Below are 21,525 nucleotides of genomic sequence, written 5' to 3' on the forward strand. Positions count from 1 at the left end.
TGTGTGGATGCTTGGAGCAGGTTAACCGTTTATCGATCCCACTGAGGCTATACGCCGCAAGCCAACACATGTCAGGACGCCGCGAGAGTTTTGTCATGGACAAAGGCGGGGTGTTGATCCTCGAGATATGTCGTGAGTGCAACGGCATGCCCCACATCACATCCAAAGATACTAGATTATCTATGACAAAAAACAAACAAACAAGCTTGCCGCACACAAGTTTGCGAATTTGGCAACCTTTCAAACACGAAAAATTCCGGGTTTGTCATAGTCTAATACCTCCTTAACAAAGCAAAAAGATCGAGGAGTCAAATGGGAGGATGCAAAAATGAAAAAAAATAATAATATTTGTGGGATTATTCAAATGATATGCTCTGGAAATATTTTCGAGATACTCTTATTTTTGTTAAGGGGTTACATACATGTCAATCCGAAAAAAAATGTCAGAAGTTGATATGAGCACACACAAATTTCAGCCAATTTGGTCCATCCCATCTCGAGATATCGTGGCGCCTGTAAATCAACTCAGTGCTTAGAGAAAAGCGCTCACAAAGTTTGACAGTCCGCTTTGCGCATGGTAAAATTTTGAACTTAAATCGTCTCTTACTCAGCATAATCATGAAATATCTTCATGAAACTTTCAGAGGAGAATGAAAATCATCCTTTTGGTGGATTTACAAAATTTTCTGTAATATGAAATTTTGTGATTTTCTACATGAATGTAACCCCTTAAGGAAATACAAAGTATCGATGTCCCCCTAGTCATTTTTCGATCAGTCCCTGCAAAAAATTCAAAGTTCTCAATCTGAGACAGCGTCCAACGAAATCGAGTGCCTCCAAAAACGATCAATCAATTTACCGACTCAGCTCTTTGAAAAAAATACACTGCCGTTCTACGCATAATTGTCCCATGTCAATTTTGGACGATTTTGACTTTATGACATTTTTAAGTTTAGTTTTATGTGTACTTTAAGAAACACATAAAATCTGGTACTTTGTTCGGAAACTCATTAAAAACAACACCAAGTCTGTTTGTCCCATCGTTGAACTTCTACGCATAATTGTCCCACCAAGTATTTTCTTACACGGAATCATTAGTTTCACTAAGCATTATGTCTTGTTTAGCTGTTGTATAGCAAGAGAATCACAAATAAGGGTGATAAACTGCTAACTGGGGCGATTAGGGAGACATAGGGCGAATAGGAACCCACGGGACAATTATACGTAGAAACACAGAAATCGATCGAAAAAATTTCAATCGCGTTTTTTCCAGGGGGATGCTAAAAGCCACCATCTTGGGTGATTGAGATTGATAACGCGCGCAAACTGCGCACAGTGAAAAAAAAAATATTTCTTTTTTTAATAATTCAATTTTTGTTATGAGAATTACTGTAGTAAACGTGCAGGCCAAGGATTGATACCTAAGAGCATGCAATGGCACTGACCTTGTTGCGTGCTCTTCGGTTGACGTCCACTTAAGGAACATCCTGGAAGGAGCGTAACTAACTACATCCGTAGTTCTGTTAGATCATCCGAATTATCTTGATCAGAACAGTATAGCTCTGGTTCCTTGCGAGTGTCCTATTTTCTTACCTCCACGTTGGCTTGGTTTTCATGATGACTTAGCTGGTGGCCTGTGGAAACGGATCGTAAACCTTTGACCACCGCGGGTCAGAGTCGAGACGGCTAAAAGAAAGGGGCGCGACAATGTGGGAAAGGGAAGTAATTTGTGATTGTAGACGGTATTGTTTTGATTCGCAGTATGTTGAGTCAACTGCTGTGGATGTACCTGAAACATCGCACAACGGGGTTTCTCTTCTCTTCATTCTCAGCTACCACCTATCTCCTATTTTTATTTTGCTCTTCTGATTCCCAACTCTTCACTGATTCTTCTATTTAATATCCAACATTTGTTTTTAATTTTACTAACTTTTGATTCTCTTATCTCTCAAAGCTTTTCCACTCTTTTCTATCAATTGATACTGCTGTTACAAACTTTGTTTTGTTTTTTCCTTAAAAATATACTTTTCCTTAATGTACTAGTAATATCAAGTCTATTTATCATTCGCCTAATCTTTTTTGATTTTATTGCGAATTTATTTATTTGAATAATTCTTTATCTGTCCTATAAATTATCATTACTATACTGCCGTTCTACGCATAATTGTCCCATGTCAGTTTTGGACGATTTTGACTTTATGACATTTTTAAGTTTAGTTTGATGTGTACTTTAAGAAAAACACATAAAATCTGGTACTTTGTTCGGAAACTCATTGAAAACAACACCAAGTCTGTTTGTCGTTAAACTTCTACGCATAATTGTCCCACCAAGTATTTTCTTACACGGAATCATCAGTTTTACTAACCATTATGCCTTGTTTATCTGTTGTATAGCTACAGAATCACAATTAAGGGTGATAAACTGCTAACTGGGGCGATTAGGGACACATAGGGCGAATAGGAACCCACGGGACAATTATGCGTAGAAACACAGAAATCGGTAGAAAAATTTCAATCGCGTTTTTCTCAGTTGCACTTTTTTGAACATGGGACAATTATGCGTAGAACGGCAGTATAATCTAAGCTTGTTTTGTATCTCTATTTATTAACTATTGTCTAATTTTACATCTAATACATCTAGCTTCTCATATTTATTCTTCAAAATACGCTCATCATTCTCTTACTATTGATACTTGATTTTTATAAAAATAAATTCTCTGTTACTGTCTATTGTTTTCAATCTTCACCCCTTTTTTTCAAACAAGTGAGGTTTGAGCCCTTACTCAATTTATGGAATGGTTAAAGGATTAACACAAATATTACTATTGTATTTTTGGTAAACTTTTATAACATGCTTTGGACCAAAAATTGTAACAAAACACCGTGACAAAAGAAATGGCAACAGATAAACAGACTCAACAATAGGGAAGATTTTAGGAGAAAACAATACACAGTAAAATAACAACTAGTTTTTGAATTCAAACTAAAAATAAAACAGTTTTTGCTTTAATGAAAGTTGATAGGCACACTATAAATGGTTAGGCGCTTATACTCCGACAGGTTATGGGCCTGCACCTGTAACCAGGCGACGAAACAAACATCAAGAAGTTTTTTCACGAAGCAAATTTTCAAGACCCCCACTGAAGATGGACCGGATTGGAGTGGTGAAGCTAAACGGAACCAACTACTGCAGCTGGAAGCGGAAGGTGGAGTTCCTGCTCATTCGGGACGATTTGTGGCGGTACGTAGTCGGAACGAAGCCGGTTCCACGGCGAGCGGCTGTCGGTTCCGGATCGGATGGTGCTGCTGGCGCGGACCAAGCCGTGCTCAACGCGGCGGAGATTGAAGCTTGGGACAACGGCGACCAGAGGGCGCGGGCCACGATCGGGCTGCTGATGGAGGACACCCAGTTGCCGCTCATCAAGAATGCGACGACGGCCAAGCTCTGCTGGAACGCCCTGAAGGACCACTTTGAGACGGTCACCCTGACGTCTAAGGTGGCTCTGCTGAAGCGATTGTGCGGGATGCAGTACTCGGAAGGAGAGGACATCCAGCAGCATGTCCAGCAGATGGAAGAAATTTTCGAGAGGCTGGCGATGGCCGGTCAAGAACTGGACGAGGACCTGTGTGTGGCCATGATCCTGCGGAGTCTGCCTAGCTCGTTCAACACGCTTACGACGGCTGTGGAGGTGAGGTCCGACGAGGAATTGACTCTGGAGCTGGTCAAGATGAAACTGGTGGACGAGGTGGCCAAAAGTGGAACTCGCGGAACCGGCGAATCTGTCCTCAAGGTTGACCACCAGAAGCGCAAGAAGGTGTTGATCTGCTACTTCTGCAAGAAGCCGGGCCACAAGGAGAAGTTTTGTCGAGCGAAAAACGGTGAGTCGAGTCAGTTGGAGGCCGAGCCGGACCTGTCCCAAGCGAAGACTGCTCACGAGGACGTCAAAGAGAATTTTTCGTTTTTGACGCTGGACAAGAAAAGCGGCCGTGACGTGTGGATCATCGACTCGGGGGCTACGTCCCACATGTGCGTCAATCCTGATTATTTCGTGTCGATGGATCGGAGCGTTAAGCAGGACGTTTACCTTACGGACGGCAAGAAGACGACCTCGGAGGGTGTTGGCTCATGTAAGTTGATCTGGGAGTCTCCGGAGGGCAAACGAAACGACGTTGTCCTGTCCGATGTGATGTACGTGCCCAAGTTCGAGACCAGCATCATCTCTGTGAAGAAGCTGACTGCCTGCGGGGCCAAGGTCGATTTCGATGCGAGCGGATGCCGGATTCTCAAGAACAACAAGGTGATTGGATCCGCGGCGATGGCCGGTGGACTCTACAAGATGCGGCCGGTTCGTGAAGCGCTGTGGCGGAATGGAGTCTCGGAGCGCAAGTGTCGCTCGTCTCGTTCCATCGATCCGGAGACGCACGAGAGGACCATCAGCCGACATTGTCATTTTATGACACATCAGGAGGTTCGGGAAACCGAACCTTCGCAGGGAAGTATCGTTCTTTATCCATTTTCTAAAGTCATCCCGAAAAAATGTGTGGCTGATGACGTGCCCGTTGTTCTAGTGCCCGATTGTGAACACGACGGCGGTGAGGATCCTGCCGGTGCGGTCTACGATGGCGAGGAGAACGCTGATGACCCGATCGAAGCAGACTCCAGCGGTTTCGAGGCGGAGGTGTCTGGCGACGGACGGAATGATACGGACGACGTTGATGATACGTTGTCGCCCGAAGACGTCGATATCCGGACAGCAGAGAGACAGGAGGAGTTGCAAGATGGGCGAAGTGTTCATCGTTCGACTTGGGCGATTCGCTTTCGGGACGTGGTCGAGCCTTTCCAGGTGCGCTGGGATTCCCGTACGTTTGCTGATGTGATGGAGTACTCGGACGGCGAGAAGTGGATACGTGCTTTGAAGGAGGAGATCCAGTTCCTGCACGAGAACTCGGCCAGATTTGAGTCCGGCACGATGCTACCGGACGATGTCTACTTTCTTGAGAAATGCTGTTACGGGTTGGAGCAGGCGGGACGCGTCCGGAACCAGCAGATTTCTGACGTGCTGCGAAACTTGGAGTACCAGCCGTCGGATGCGGACCCCTGTTTGTTCGTGAGGAAGAAGGCCGACGATAGATCGTTCGACAGATCGCCGAACGGACGGTTCTGGCTGGACCAAAGCGCGTACATCCGAACGATCGCTGTGAGAATTGATCAAGGTTACCCGAAACGTCAGCAAAAGGAGGAGGAATCGCTGCCCCGGAAGGACGACTACCAGAGTCTAGTAAGTGCTTTGCTGTACGTTGCGTTTAACACACGGACTGACATCAGTGCGTCCACTCTGGGACGCAAGAGGAGCAACCGGATTGAGACGGGTAAGACCGACGCTGAGCGGACGCAGCGGTATCCGAACGCCACGGAAGAATTGGAGCTCGGAGGAACAGGTCGACGATCATCAGGACCAAGCCGAAAACGTGGCGCAGTCGGAGACCTGCCAGAAGTTGCTATAGCGGATGAAGCTAATGCCGAACATGGGAGACGACCAGAGCCGCTCCGGTTCCTGATGGTCGCTGCTGCTGAAGATCTAGCTTGTGAAGCTGTTGAAGGAGTTGAAGAGTTCCAAACCAACGCAGCTTGAGGAGGAGTGTTGGAGTGCAGCAAGCCTTGAGTTTGGGACAGATCGTAGTTAACCTTATTTGTTAAATCAGTTTGAATAAACATTCTCTATCTGAACTTCTTAGAAACCAGTCGCCTGATTTCTTTCGCTCTCCGACAGAAAATCACCAAGAAATCACCCTCTCTTTTGATCTGCTGCTCGTAGAGCTTTTTGATGAAATGTTAGGACTTTCTTTCACAAAAACTAACACAACCCAGCGCTTACAATAAATAACGTTTTATTTGTGTACGTTAGTGTTTATTTGTTGTAGTAGTTGTTGTTGCCTTCCAACCTAATTTTAAACGGAAAGATCTTTCAAGGAACAGAAAAAAAGTCAAAAGGTGCGTACGTAGCCAGGAATAACTTCGCGGAAACACTTCAGCATCAACTTTTAATCCAAACCAGAATAAGTACCGGATTCAGTCAAATCCAAAAATCAAAACTAAGCTACTATTAGTTTGAAGTTTTTTTTTCATTTCTTTCTCACTACTGGTTCGTACAAGTACGACCGTCTGTCTAGTGTTACAATAAATAATTTCCATCAAAACACACGCAACGTTCACTTTTTCCTCTCATGTTCCATTCTACTTTAAATTAAGCACAATTTCGAATTCGTTCGTTTTTTGAAAAACAGCTGGTGTTGGTGTAGCTTGTTCGTAACTACTGTTATCCCTGGGTACTACGAAGCGATGTTGAGGCTGATGTTTGCAATGAAGAGTACGCTGCTGTTCGAGGCTTTTGATACGCGCGCCGATCATTGTGATTGGTTGGTTGGACCTAGGGGGAAATCAAAACGAAAAGACAATCAGCAACGCTGTCATGTGTGGGATGGCGCGTGCGCAAGATTAGCCATATCAGCTTCGGATTGACCCGCGAGATCAGCAGTTAGCAAAACACACACACCTCCATCTTAATCGGTGACCGTGAAAAATTAAACATTTCTCGCTCAATTACTTACAGTTTAGAAGTAATACTCTATCACTTTGCCGGTTTCCACGTTCTCCCTCTCTCTCTCTCTCTCTCTCGCTGTGCGGAACCAGTCACAATCACACCCGTTGTGATGCAGCTTGGGCTTGTGTTGTAATGAAGCAAACGGATGAAGAGAAGCGCCGTTTAGTACGAGCGGATCGCCGGCGGAACCGTGTTGCACTCCTCGCTGAGGGTTTGGTCGATGACCGGGCGGTAGTCGATCTTGACGGCGCCGGTGGCCGGGTCGATCCAGGTGAGGGTGTGCTTGCGCCAGTGCTCCTCGACGGGCTTCTTCTGCTGGCCCTCCAGGGGCTTGCTGTAGTCCTGTGGGGGAGAAAGTCGGGTTAGAAGCGGAACTAGAATGGAACGAACACTACCACAACTTACGTATTCGTCGACGCGGGTCTTGTAGTCCTCGCGAGCATGGGCACCACGTGACTCCTTTCGATTTTCGGCGGCGGTGATGGTCATGTTGGCGTTCAGCAGCAGGTTCTGCAGTTCCAGCGTTTCGACCAGGTCCGAGTTCCACACCAGCGACCGATCGGACACCTTGACGTCCTTGATCGTCTTGTAGATTTCGCCCATTTTGCGGACGCCCTCTTGCAGGGTCTTCTCCTCGCGGAACACGGCGGCATGCGTCTGCATGGTCTTTTGCATGTTGAGTCGCAGCTCTGATGTAGGAATGGCACCGTTTGCATTGCGCACCCAGTCCAGGTTCGCGACGGACTCTTCGCCGGCGTTCGACTTGATGTCGGCGATTTTCTCACCCGGGCGATGTTCAGCAGCGATGGTCTTGGCGCAGGCACGGCCAAACACGACCAAATCCAGCAGCGAGTTGGCTCCGAGGCGGTTAGCACCGTGAACCGACGAGCAGGCGGATTCTCCGCAGGCGTACAGTCCGGGCACGACATGGTCGTTACCGCTAGCGTCGACGGTCAGCACCTGGCCCTTGTAGTTAGTTGGAACGCCGCCCATGTTATAATGGACAGTTGGCAGTACTGGAATAGGTTCGCGGGTCACATCAACGCCGGCAAAGATCATAGCGGTTTCGGAAATTCCGGGCAGACGCTGGGCCAGCTGCTCTGGGGGCAGATGGTGCAGCTGCAGGTAAACGTGATCCTTCTCAGGGCCACAACCACGACCCTCGCGAATTTCGATGGTCATCGAACGGGACACGACATCACGGGAGGCCAAATCCTTCGCCACCGGTGCATATCGCTCCATGAAGCGTTCACCCTGAGAGTTGATCAGGTAACCGCCCTCTCCTCGGCATCCCTCGGTGATCAGACAACCGGCACCGTAAATTCCCGTCGGGTGGAACTGCACAAACTCCAAGTCCTCCGAGGGCAGTCCAGCACGGGCAACCATCGCAGTTCCGTCTCCGGTACAGGTGTGCGCCGATGTGCACGAGAAGTACGCACGACCGTAACCTCCCGTAGCCAGTACGGTGTTCTTCGACCGGAAGCGATGAATGCTACCGTCCTCCAGGTTCAGCGCAATCACGCCCACGCACTGGCCATTCTCCATCAGCAGATCCATCGCAAAGTACTCGATAAAGTAGTTGCAATCGTAGCTCAGCGACTGGCCGTACAGCGTGTGCAGCAGCGAATGGCCGGTACGATCCGCAACGCAACAGCATCGATGCGCCTGACCACCCTTGCCAAACTTTAAACTCTGACCACCAAATGCACGCTGGTAGATCTTGCCGTCCGGAGTACGCGAGAAGGGCATTCCATAGTTCTCCAACTCAATGACGGCCTTCGGTGCCTCCCTCGTCATGTAGTGAATCGCATCCTGATCCCCAAGCCAATCGGATCCCTTCACTGTGTCGTACATGTGCCACTTCCAGTCGTCCTCCTCCATGTTGCCGAGCGCGGCGTTGATTCCGCCCTGGGCCGCAACGGTGTGCGAACGCGTCGGGAACAGCTTCGTGATGACGGCCGTCTTGAAGCCCTCGGCCACCAGACCGAACGCAGCCCGGAGACCCGCTCCACCGGCACCGACCACGACGGCATCGTACGTGTGGTCCACCACCGGGTACTCCTTCGAGATGGCGTCCGCGTTCGACTTGGCGTTGTTCTGGCCCACGGTGAAATGCACTCCCCGCTGGGCGGAAGGCGCCGCCAGGCCACGAGTCTGGAATAGGAGAGAGATTTTTTTTTCGGTCAGTATCAGTCTTGTAATCGTTGACACGTGCCCAACGGCAACAACTGCAAAAGGGAACATCAAACATCAGACTACGCAAATTATGTCTCTGCTTGTTTGCTGTTGGTCTTATCAACCTGAAGATAACAATAAATTAATCTAGCTTGAAGAGTAATTTTATCGCAGAACACTTTAAAAAATTGCTATTTTTTTGCAAAAACATTACTAGCAATAATTGTTTGTACATAGTGGTAATTAAGGCTACCAACTGTACGGATTTTTTCCTCACCGTACGGATTTTCGACCCTCTCCGCGGATTTTAAACAGGCCGGAATTTTTGTACGGAATTTTTCGCATAGTACGGATTTGTACGGAATTTTAACAACTTCCATTGCTTTTTTGATTGGGTCAAAGCTTTTGCTAATTAGATATTTTTATTTAACTGTCAGTTTGCGGTTTTCCTCAGTTCAAACTTGATTGTCAATAATTGTTCTTTTCAAATTCCTTACTAAACATATTTATCAAATAAAAGATCAAAAGGCTTTCTAAAGCTTGTGAAAACCTTGTGATGTGCTTGTATTTATAGGACCTTTCCAATAAAAACTCTAGAAAAAAAACTTGATATTTTGTTAACTTTTAAACGTTTAACAAAAATATGTCTAATTCCCAAATTCCAAAATTATCTAAATAATTCCTTGACATTTTTTGTTATACCATGGTGTCATGTCGGTAAAGTATACGGATTTTTGCTCAGAAAGAGTTGGTAGCCTTAAATGTGAGGAAGGCGCCAACCACCTAAGGGTGGATTAAGTAACGTTTTTTTAATGTAAACTTGAACTATTAAGTCGCATCAAAGCGTGTCAAATCATAATTTGAGAAAGAAAGAAAATTTTAAAATGTAGAATGAATGTACAAAAATGGAAATCTCCCTGGGTTGCTTCTTTACAAAATTCACATATAAAATAATATTTTTTAAGGGTTTAGAACTGATCTAAAGCCATCAGGAAAACTGTAAAACTAAACGAGATAAATTAAATGTTTTAAAAATATATAATGATAAAAAAATTGAAAAAATTACAAAAATTCTCAAAATTGACAATAAAAAGAGCAGTATTTCTGAAACTTTTCCAGTAGCATTTGAGAAGGGGTTGCCAATTGGGTCCTAAAATGAAGCTTAGATTGCTGATATTATTGTTTACAGCGATAAAGCTTATTTTTCTGAGTACAATGACCCTTTGTACGACCACAAAGAGTTTAAAATGGATTTTTAAATCAATTTTGAAAAATTAACCTCGCGGTCCTTCTTGACAGAAAAGTTCCTACTTGACAGCTCGTTCCAAGGGGACCATAGTTGATACATCGAAAAAATGTTGTCTTGTCAAAAAAAATTTTGCATTAAAATGAAAAAAAGTGATCAGAAATTGTTTTTAATCGTGTTTTTTATCGTTGTACATAAAAATTGATATAGGGCTTTAGTACCCAATTGTTCACGCTCCATACAAAAACGTTTTTTTCGCATGGAAAATTGTCCACATCCAAAAAATGCTCGTGGTTCACGTGGTTTATGAAGGTCCTAAATGTACGCTGGCAAATTTAGTTGGTTGGATATATATTTAAAACATCGTCCCAATGGCATAGTTAAAAAAATAACACGACGGTAAAATACCACAAACTTCAATAAAAGATAACATGAGGTACAAATTTATTGGTTTTGCTATGGATTTTGGAAACTTTTTTCAAACTTGGGGAGTAATGCAATATTACTTAAAATTACTTAAAACATTACAGCAGAGAGATGAAAAATTTAATAATAAAATGTGACAATGCTGAAGAAGTTTCTAAATGAATCATTTTTGGAACTTGGAAATCAAATTCATAACCAGAAATTTAAAACGAGTTGTGGCATTATATTCGAACCGTGAATAAATACATGTTTTGCAACAGGTTAAAATTGATTTATTACGGACAAAGAAACTGAAATGTACAAAATATACTATAAGCCACCGGTGCGGCTCCACGGTACAATTACATCGCAATACAATAGACAAATGAGGCAGAGTCTAAATCCAGTCACGAAATATTCTAGCAGAGCTGGTTCTGCCAGAATCCTGTCAGAACAGTGGAACATTTCTGCTAGAATGCTGTAAGCATATCCAGCGCTGCTAGAACGTCGTGACCGGGAAGCATCTACATGATGGCAGATCCAGCTGCGATCAGTGAGCGCAGATCTGCTATTGTTTTCATGGTCCCAACACAAGTCATCATAAATTTAACAAAAATAGTCACTTTTACCACATACAAACTGTGCTCGACTTTTATTTGTGAAAAGGGCGGATTTGACCAGATTTTGTTGAATGTTTGTTGTTTTTATTTATTTATTCGTTGAACTGAGTTATTTGCGCCTTTTGCAACGCCTTGCACGAGCTGCTTTTCACGTAAGTGATAATATTTAACGAACAAAAAAAAATCTTCATTCATTTCATCGTATGATGAAATTGTCGTATAGAGTTATCTACGTGCGCATGTATTGCGTGTACGTACACGAAAAAAAGTGAGGTTAAATTTTGTACCGAACAGCAAATCAAATGGTGTGCTAGTGTGCGTGAGAGCGGGCTTAGATAACTCTATTCCCACTCTTGGAATTAAGTCACCACGGTTAGCATTACCATCAAAACTAAACGTTCCTTTAACTGTTGCAGTACTACTTCTATCAAAAAAACCATAAAAATTTGTGAACTAATATACAAATAGGATAGAAATCGCGATTTGAAAAAGAAATGACCATTTACGTCAAAAGATCCGTAGTTCCTCGATTCGCAACTGACGAGTTGGCGTTTATTCGGGGAAAGAGAGTTAACACAGAGTGGGTGGTGTTTATATAAAAGATGCGCTTGGCAAAGCCTACTGCGCCTAAAGCTAAACTAAACTAATCACCAGGGCCGCACTTAGGGTTGACTTCCAACACCCCCTCTCAAACCTAAAGTGCTTCGAAGCTTCTCGGTCGAAACAGCTTCGGCCCTTGGTGAACACATCGGCGAGCTGGTCACTTGTCAGGAGGAACTGGCAACTTGGTGTGTTCTTCCTGGCCAGCTATCACGGATGTTGTTGTTGCGGATGCTCCGAGGTTCATCCGCTTCCGGTCTTGTAGATCTTCTTCGTAGTGTACTTGCTCTCCTATTGACTTGCCACCGGAGAGTTGATGGCGGTTCTGATCGGTTCGCAGGCAAAACCGAATGTTGAGCGACGATCGACGACGTCGCTTCCCCGGTCTCCGTCCGCAACTCCTAGCAGCGGATCGACGGTCTCGTTCCGTTTGCGCTCCTTCAAGCTTCGAGATCTTCTTGAACAGCAACCGGAACTTGTACCGCTTTTGCCTGTTTTGCAGCGCCTTCAAGCCAACCAGCGATTTGTCCAGCTTTCGCACCTTACTCCCCCTCTCAAATCCTGGAGGCTTCCGTACTTCTGTCTGGTGCAGCTGTTCCACCGCTTCTGCCGGCAGCTCACGAGCGACGATTCGGGCGTTCTTTTCTTTGTAGTCGTACCCCGCACGTTGCGAGCACCCCGTCACGACGAGACGAGCTTTGTACCTGGCAGCAATACCATCTTCTTCCTTCTTGATCCTGAACACCCACTTGCAGCACAAAACTCGGCGACCAGCAGGTGCCCAGCAGGTGCTTTGCCGGATGCTTCTTCACGCGACCTCTTCTTTCTCCCGCAGCTTCCTCCAGTTCTGGTACTGCGTTTTCTTCGGGCACTTCTTCTTCTTCTTGCACTGTGTCATCTGCATCCGATTCTTCACTGTCGAGTTGATCGTCCGTGCACACTTTATCTTCCGGCACTTCTTCTTGACTCTCCAACTCAGCCACCACGTCCGATCCACACATTTCGAGCTCCACGTCAAGCACGAACAAACTTCCGTTCCGCGTTGCAGTGCACTTGACATCTCCGTCCTTCGAAATGCGAGCATGATTCCGGCCAAACGAGACTTCCATTCCGCGCTCAGCCACCTTCTCCACAGAGAACAGATTCGTCGTCAATCCAGGCACGTACAGGACGTCGTGAACCGTGCAGTTCAACGTCCTTTTTCCGACGCCGGCCTTCATTTTCACCTCTCCGACGAAGTGACTTTCGAGCGTCACTCCTGCTTCGGCCACGTTGACCACCTTCGGGGTTTCCATCCGACGCACATTCACCAGCAGATTCCAATCACCAACCATGTGCTCGGAAACATCACTGTCCAGCACCCACCGGAACTTTCCGTCTGCTTCCTCATTGTTGGCTTCTTCCGCTTCTGGCACGAACGGCACGTCTTCCTTGGCACCGGCACTGCTTTCCGCCGCATGCGCCTTCCCCTTCTTCGGCTGCTGCACACTTCCGGCAGCCTGTTTCACCTTCTTCTTCCACGGGCAGTTCACCTTCGTGTGCTCCGGTTTCCCGCAGACGCGACACTTGAACGGAAACGTTCCGTTACTTCCGGCACGCGCTGCTTTCCGGTCCGACACTTCCTTCAGGGCTTCCCACATCAGCTTCGGCGATGACATTCCGCGGACGGCCTCCCGTTGCGGCTCGGCGATCGTTTTGAGCAGGAACAACTTGCACTTTTCGTCCTCTTCCTTCCGAGACTTCTGCAGTGCTTCCTTCCGCACCCGCTCCGCCACGCCTTCCTCCGCAACCACCGTGAAAAACGATTCCTCCTCCAGCGTCCGCTCGATACAGTGGTGGAGTTTCTGCGCCTTCAAATCCGCTTCCATCCGCAAACTCCAGCACGGGAAATTCGTCCCGTCGAACACGTGCGACACAAACTCGTTTTCCATCGCACAGTTCTTTTCGCGTCTTACTCCCGAAAAACTTAACTCACTTTTCGATCGCGAAAACTACGTCACCTTCCCGGGTGTCCGCGCACGTGGAAAAACTTTTTCCTTCCGTTCGCGGTTTCCTTGGCGACGCGCCACGCGATTTGCTGGGCCACACAACCTGACGAGTTGGCGTTTATTCGGGGAAAGAGAGTTAACACAGAGTGGGTGGTGTTTATATAAAAGATGCGCTTGGCAAAGCCTACTGCGCCTAAAGCTAAACTAAACTAATCACCAGGGCCGCACTTAGGGTTGACTTCCAACAGCAACAATGGTCGATACAACCATAATCCGAAAACCGTTAGTTCAACAGATCAACGAATTTTGTCCGATATCATAACATTATTGATTGATCGAGACTCTATGGACAATTTGACATAAAAGAATGCCTAGTATTCTACATCAATCAAAGTTTATTGACAGCATTACTCTTACTTAACAATTGCAAATAACTTTAACATCAAATTGATTTGGAAAGGATACAGGTTTATTTTAAATGCTAATGCTAAGCAACAAATCAATTGTACTATCCTGAAGACCCAACCTAAATCCCACATTGTGATAGTGAAAAAGTCACAGAAGCAGCGGTGTCTTGTGCAATTGTGATATTTTCACTATCGGAGAACTACCTAGTTCACGAAGACAGCTTATCGGTCAACGCTTAAGCCCTGGGGCTGCGACAAAGCGAGTTCTCGTAGCATGAAGTGGTGTCCATAGTGCTTATAAAAAAGAATATATACCCAAATTTTAACTAATGCACTAGGATCAAATCACGCCCCTTGACTTTACAAGGCCCAGGGTGAGAGATCCGGACAACGTTTTTATCAACATATCTGAGATCCGGCTTCCAAAAAGCGTATAAATAACACTTAAGTGCTTATAACTTTTGATAGATTTGTCAGATCTTCAATGTCTTGGACGCGTTGGAAAGGTTTTTTAAATACCTTTCTGAAAATGTATAGAATGTGAAATCTAAATGACGGGTTTTCTTACAAAAACCACCCTTTTTACAATTTTCCGGACTTTTGCTAAAATCGTTTTTAGCATAACTTTTGAAGTACTTAACTAAACTGCATAATTTTTAATAGCGACTTATGGGACCTCAAGACGGATCGAATGACGCCAAAACAGCCGAATCTCAAAAGGCCGAATCCCGAAAGGCCGAAATTCAAAAGGCCGAATTATTCGAAAGGCGGAATTCTCATAAGGCCGAATCCCATAAGGCAAACCGCGCCCAAAAAGGCGAAAACGCATTCCACTTTGTTTGGAATGCGTTTCCGCCTTTTCGGGCGAGGCTTTTTTTTTTAAAAAAAAAAAACCGTAGTTGTTAGCAGCGCCATGATGCACAGCGAGCCCCACATTCCCCATAGTTTACCGGCGGACTCGGAACAAGCCCACTGGCAAGAAAAGGGATCGAAACAACAGGAAAAGGTTGCGTAGAGGGCACACATCGCGTGCCATGAAGACGGGATAACAAAACGGTTGTCAGTTCAGCTACGAGAGAAAGTCATTCTTCCTTTGCAGTTCCTCACTGTTAAATTAGTCTTAATTATTATACTTAATCGAGTCCCTAGTAGGTAAAGTTAAGCTTTGAACTGAAAACAGTCCTATTAATCAATTTGTTCAACCAATAGGTGCTGAAAGGGCTAAAACAATTGCTTAACTTCAAATTAAAAAAAAAACCTTAATTATTCTTCAATGCTGGGTAAGATTAATAATCTTGTGCGACATTAAATATGTTTAATTGATTATTCTAATTGGTTTAGCGCGCTCCTGTGTACAACTAAAAGGCTTTGTTGCACGATAGCAACAGTATGAGGCAAAATCACTAAACGTAAGATAGTTCTCTGAAAACTGTATCCTCTCACTAATAATTTCTTAAATTGCCACAGGAATTTTATAACCTTAAAATCATAAATAAAGTTCATAAAATCGAAAGTATTTTGTTGTTATCTGCAACAGTAGTTATATAGTAATATTAATTTTTTTTTGCCAACGACTTTAGACTTTTTATCAGGGCGAGGATGGAAACATAACAAAAATAGCTTTCGAAATAAAGAAGGCATAACTATTTAGCATTGCTGCTAACTAAATTTTTAAAGTTTTATTTTATTTGCCGCAAAAAAAAACAATTGTAATTATTTGAATTCATTTAAATACTTGGTGACGAATGATAAAATTTCGGTTATCGTCACCATAAATCAATAAACAAAACTGGAACACTTTTGAAATGCTTTAATTCAATTTACTCTACTCACTTGTATGCATGGTAACAAAATGATAGGTAAACATAAACAGAATGTACTCAATATGTACTTATTTCGCTTAAAATTCCAAAAAGTATCATAGTTTGTTAGTTTACTGTATCTCTGATCATCAAAATCAATGAAAATCGTTGTAATATGAATAAAATTCTGCATTTCGAGACATTCGGCCTTTGAAGACGTTTTGCCTTCTGAGCAAAAGACAAAATTCGGCCTTTTGAGTTTCGGCCTTTTGAGGCAATCCCGAACAGGATAAAGGCATAAAAAATACTAAACACTCGTGACGAAAAACATAAAACAAAAGAAGTTTTTCGTAACTGCCGTTCTACGCATTATTGTCCCCCGATCAAAAAAGTGCAACGGAGAAAACGCAATTAAAATTGTTCTGTGTATCTACTAAATTGAAATAAATCCTGATTAAATTGTTGCTTAATGATGTATGGCTTAACTGAGTTAAGGACGCTAAACGAGGTAGCTTTTAATTTCCACCTTAAGGTTTTTAAAAATCCACACAATTTAATTTCAAGCCTGAGATACATATATCTAAAAGATCTAAAACTATGAAAACTAGTTGACACTAGTAATATTACTGTTTAATCCAATCAGAACAGCTATTAGGAAACATTTATATAAACTTTAATAAAGAAAACTCATACAAATTATATATAAAAGCAACATTAAATTGAAGATAGCTATAGTTGGCCTGATCTGTACATTATAACAACTATTATCTTCTTCGACGCCCGAGGCTTCGTGTCAATTTCAAGCTCAAAATTGAATCACATTGTAAATTAGGTATTAATTTGGTGGAAATAATTGCCGGCGTATGTCACGCAAGTCAAGCGCCGAGGAAATTATTTTCATTCCGCAGTGGATCTTTTTTGATTGGCTTGATATTAAACACAGAGCTTGTGTTCATTGAATTCGGCGTATTTTAAGTGTGTCACGCAATGGTTGTTGACAACATACAAATCAATTTAAACATAATTCCTTATTTATCATTGATTCTTTTCAACTAATGGATTAAAAACTTAATGAAAGAAGAATTTTGTTTCTTAACAAGTTATGCAACATTTTTGGTCAAAAGTTAATCACACTGTAATTTGTAGTAATCCAAGAAATGTTCGTACTTTTATAAATCAGGAAAATTATTCATTTAAATTATTGGGAATAACTGCGCTTTTCCAGATAATATTTGATTGATTTCTGATTACTTTAAATTCTTGATACAGTATCATCTGTCATGATAAAAATAATCTATGTTTAGCACAACATGCTTTTTATTGAATTTAATTCTCGATTCTGGTAAACATTAGTTTACGAACTGTTTTTTTTTCTGGAAAATCTGTTATCGGGAAAACGCAACATAATTTCATTCGGAAAACTGAATTTCGCAATCATTGACATAACCTCTCTCTCCAAAGAGGCTTGTTTTTGGTGGCACTTTTTCTGACGCGTTTTTCACCTGGCTTCTGGAAGCTTCAAGCAATTAAATTTATCATAGTTTTGATAAGTTTTCACTGCAAATAATTTCTCGCTACGCTTCAGTTCGCTCGTTTCCGTTGAATGTTTCAATTATCAGGCGAAAATTCGTTAATTTTTGCTGCAAATAATCGGAAGATTACATAACAAAAAAAGTGAACGTCGGAAGTTTTGGCTACGCCACCAAACTTCTTGGCAAGGTACGCGCAACAGCAGGCGTTGCTATCAGTTCCGTTTGTCCCCTCACGGGCCACTTACCGCGGACAGGGCGCTCTTGGCCAGCAGCGACGGTAGACGTAACATTCCGCTCATTTTCCGGTGTCACACCGACCACAGCACAGTTTTTAAACCCACGGCAGCAGCACCACTAGCGAAATCGACGACGATCACGAGATTTTCACAACTCGACCCACGGCGAAGGGAAGAGTCGAGTCGAGTCGAGGGGGGGGAGAAGAGAGAAATCCTCTAAAATTAATCTGCCCACGACCAAACGCCGCGCACAAGTGCGAATCGCGTGTGTTGTAGACTGAAAACCCCAACTCAACTCGCGAGCTTTCCGTGGCCGCTAGCGAAAAATGTGACAGACAAAATGTCAAAATCGCAAACTCACCACTTGCCGTGAGTTACCGTGGTGAAATTGATGGAATCGAAATAGGGTGCTTCAAGTCCGAATAAAAATCAATTCGCTAAATAAATAATTTGAATGAAACTCGATGAAACTGATGAAACTACAACGAACTGGTGAATCAGAATTGTAATTTGTAGTTTTAATGGTTACGATAGCCTGTTAAGCAGGTAGGGGGACTATGCCCTTTCTCAGCCTATTTCTATAGTTACGCATAGACCACACCAGCCACGCACAGACGCTCCCACACAACACCTCATGTAATTTACGACGCTACGGACCCCGAAGGACAGGAGAAAGTACAACGATGTAAAATCAATTGCACATCCCTTCCCGTCAGTTATGACCTATTGTCATCGACGTACGCATAGACCACACCAGCCACGCACAGACGTTCCCACACAACACCTCATGTAATTTACGACGCTACGGACCCCGAAGGACAGGAGGAGGTACAACGATGTAAAATCAACTGCACAACCCTTCCCGGCAGGTCATAAGTTACGACCTATTATCACCGAAGTACGTGACGAGGCCTCTTCACCCAGAACCACATTCTAGAACTTTCTAGCTAGTATTTAAGAAAAATTCTAAAAATAAACAAATCAGTAGAACTCTGACACTTGACCGTGTAGGATCATTCTTTACTCCGAAATCTTGTCCCCAAGATTTGTGTAACTCTATTATCGGCCTATCAGCACTTTAATCATGAATTACAGCTTTCATGAAGTGTTTTTTCTCGTGTTTTTTACTGTTCCGAAGTAACAAATAGTCACGGTGTAAGCTGACGTTTCTGCAACTATCAAAAAGTGCGAGTTTGTTTGTTTGTCATAACTCGCGTTATTTAGTTCAGCACGAGTTTTGCCGCCATCTTGGAACTGAACAGTTGAAGTCAAACCATTGGGGTTTGGGCGAGGGTTTGGGTGAAACATAAACTGTGCCCCAGACCATGCATTTAAACTGAACGAAAAAACTCGCGAAAAATGATGTTTGGTCAAAAACAAAACGTAACACACATCAAAAACTGAACTAAAGCTAATGCTGATTAAGAACTAAACGTTTGAATGAGTTTTTGAAAGCTGATTGGTTCCAGTTTCACTTCCAGCGTAAGGTTGTTCCCGCAACTAGCACACTTTTCCGCTGGATGTCGTATGAATAGAGATGATCATGAGTGACGTGTGCATGCGCTGTTGTTGTCCGTGTGTCTGATGTTTCAGGATGTACTCCGGTAGATCAGGATGGTATTTTGAACGGCTGCAGTTGTGTCTCGCCATCGAAGGCGATAAACAAATCGTAGCATCGGCTTGAAATTTGTGCCGCCAAGAGTCCATGGAAGGGGAACTATACCCTTTCTCAGCGTATTTCTACTATCGGTATATCAGCACTTTGATCATGAATTACAGCCTTGATAAAGTGTTTTCGACTGTTCCAAAGTAATAAGTAGCTCATATCAAAGTGAGCAAGCAACTCTTCATTGTTGATACATCTGAAAATGTTGTTTTAATAGCGGAAAACGGCAAAAGTGATGAGAATTGGTCGAACGGCTTAGTGTGATTAAAATGGGTATATTTCCCCTAGTAAAGGCACCACCACGTGGTGCCTGCGTACGCCGCGGCTTGAACAAGCATCCACCCAGGTTTTTAAGCGAAGATGGCGTTCGAAATGGTGAACGTCTGAAATGTCAAAATTGCGCAGTAGCACCAACATTAGAAAAAATGTGGCTGTCATGCCATGGTACACTTTTTTCGTAATGTTGGTATCACCGCGTGATTTTGACATTTCGGGCGTTCATCATTCGAACGCCATTTTCGTTTAAAAACCTGGATAGAGTTATCTACATGCGTGTGTATTTCGTGTATTGTGAAGGTAGACAAAAATCCAAATACGAGCGCAACCTGTTGAAGCCTGTTGCGCCACGGGCTGATGTACACGCTTACGACAAACCACTCAATTTTTGTATGGCGCAACAGAAGAGAGGCGCACTTTGGTTTGGTGGTGCGTGGATAATACGTACACGAAAAAGATTGAGGTTAAATTTTGCACCGTCCAGCAAAACAAATGGCGTGCTAGTGTGCGTGAGAGCGGCTTAGATAACTGTATTGCGTGGCTGTAGTCAGTACAGGTGTGAAGCATCGGAACGTTCTTAGGGTTTTGAACGCTAGGTGCCTTTTGGACCACGGTGTTGACTTCTAGAGTATTTTTTTGAAAAGGCTTATGTATAAGCTATTGTTTTGCATATGTTATAGACCTGCTGTTTCTAAATCATGTGGTTGCCGAGCTGCAGCCTTGTTCGTTTGCTGGTGTGTCCAACTATTGGAATGTCAGTGTAGTTGGTTTTAACGACAATATCAAGCAAAACATTGTAAAAGGTTCCAAGTCCATTTTCAAAACATTGACAAAAATCAAGTTGAAATTTGCGAAAAGTTTTTTAAATTGCAATTCAATAAAACTAGGGTAATTTCAAAGTTTATTCCCTTAAAGGATGGAAAACTGTTGCTATTGTATTGCCTTGTGGTCAAAATTTTCAATAAATATATTATAATCGAGAATATTGATGAAAAAGTTTCATAGGCCCCGTCAGAAAGTTTTGATTCCACGAGATATGCTTTGGCCCCTGGCCTAACACGATGACAGCTTGTTTATGTTGATGCTTTGTTTGTTTGTACCGTGGCCAAAACAGCCCAAACCAAAACAAATTTCTTTATTCTGTTTGGCCTTTTGCATCGAATTCATTTTTTCGGTGTTTTAAATTGTTTTTTGAAGTTTTCATACGAGGTTTTTGTGTTATTTTAGGTATGAAAGATCGTCTGAAGCCTTAGGATTAACTTTGGATGTTGAAATTGAAATACTAGAGAATATTTATTTTGAGCAAATTGATGTTTGAGGAAGAGTAACTCAACTGTTGATTGGAGACGTTGCGGACGGCGACGGAACATGGGTTGTCGGGGTAAGTCTTGGCACCAGTTGGCGGTCTCCACGCATTGTGTTTTGGATCGCGTCCGAGGCCAGCATATTCTCCATTCAAACACTGACTTATCAGCCGCTACGGATCGATGCGCCAGCGACGGAATGAACGAAGTGTTGGCGTTCGTGTCGTCGGATCTGCTCGTGATGTATTTACTGTCGTGGCGGTCATCGATGGTTTACACAATTGCCGGGTTGTTCCGGAAGTCGTCGGCTAGGCTGATCCCCAGCGTATTTATTTGTTGGCTGGGTATAGGTTAACTTGTTACACGTCGTTGTTGCCGAATTGGGGTTGCTGGTGACGCCCGTCGACGAAGTGCGGTTGCCAGTTTTTTCCATGAAGTAGTTGATGAAGCAGAGACCGTCTGAATTATGGTTCTGCTGGGTTTTTGGATCCGAGATTTATTGGGGTGTAATTTTCGGCACTGTCCGTACCGAGAATTGATGCTGTGATCACCACCCGGATGCCTACTTCTACCGCCAACATTTTTACATCCCCTGCAACTTCCGCCGATGGACAAAGCCGAGACACGCCCTGCCAGTCCCGCAGGACCGGCTGGACTTTCAAGCGG

At 43.7% G+C, this 21,525-nt stretch overlaps 1 protein-coding gene across 1 annotated transcript; it reads right to left on the minus strand.

Moving 5' to 3' along the window:
* Window positions 1-5,872: 5,872 nt before the first annotated feature.
* LOC6037731 (succinate dehydrogenase [ubiquinone] flavoprotein subunit, mitochondrial) lies at window positions 5,873-17,913 on the minus strand. The gene is made up of 4 exons (XM_038253075.1): window positions 17,623-17,913; window positions 7,008-8,756; window positions 6,610-6,944; window positions 5,873-6,428 (listed from the first exon to the last, which is right to left on the minus strand). The coding sequence occupies exons 1-3, from the start codon at window positions 17,674-17,676 to the stop codon at window positions 6,765-6,767; spliced, it is 1,983 nt and encodes a 660-aa protein (XP_038109003.1). The 5' UTR covers window positions 17,677-17,913; the 3' UTR covers window positions 5,873-6,428; window positions 6,610-6,764.
* Window positions 17,914-21,525: the final 3,612 nt, after the last annotated feature.

Source organism: Culex quinquefasciatus, chromosome 2 (assembly GCF_015732765.1).
Source record: "Culex quinquefasciatus strain JHB chromosome 2, VPISU_Cqui_1.0_pri_paternal, whole genome shotgun sequence".
NCBI lineage: Eukaryota > Metazoa > Arthropoda > Insecta > Diptera > Culicidae > Culex > Culex quinquefasciatus.

Excerpts from the sequence above, each read along its gene's own strand:
- LOC6037731 (XM_038253075.1), bottom strand. The coding sequence starts at position 17,676 with ATGAGCGGAATGTTACGTCTACCGTCGCTGCTGGCCAAGAGCGCCCTG. Across the intron at positions 8,757-17,622 it reads CCAAGAGCGCCCTGTCCGCG|ACTCGTGGCCTGGCGGCGCC; the intron begins GTAAGTGGCCCG and ends CTCCTATTCCAG. Across the intron at positions 6,945-7,007 it reads AGACCCGCGTCGACGAATAC|GACTACAGCAAGCCCCTGGA; the intron begins GTAAGTTGTGGT and ends TCTCCCCCACAG.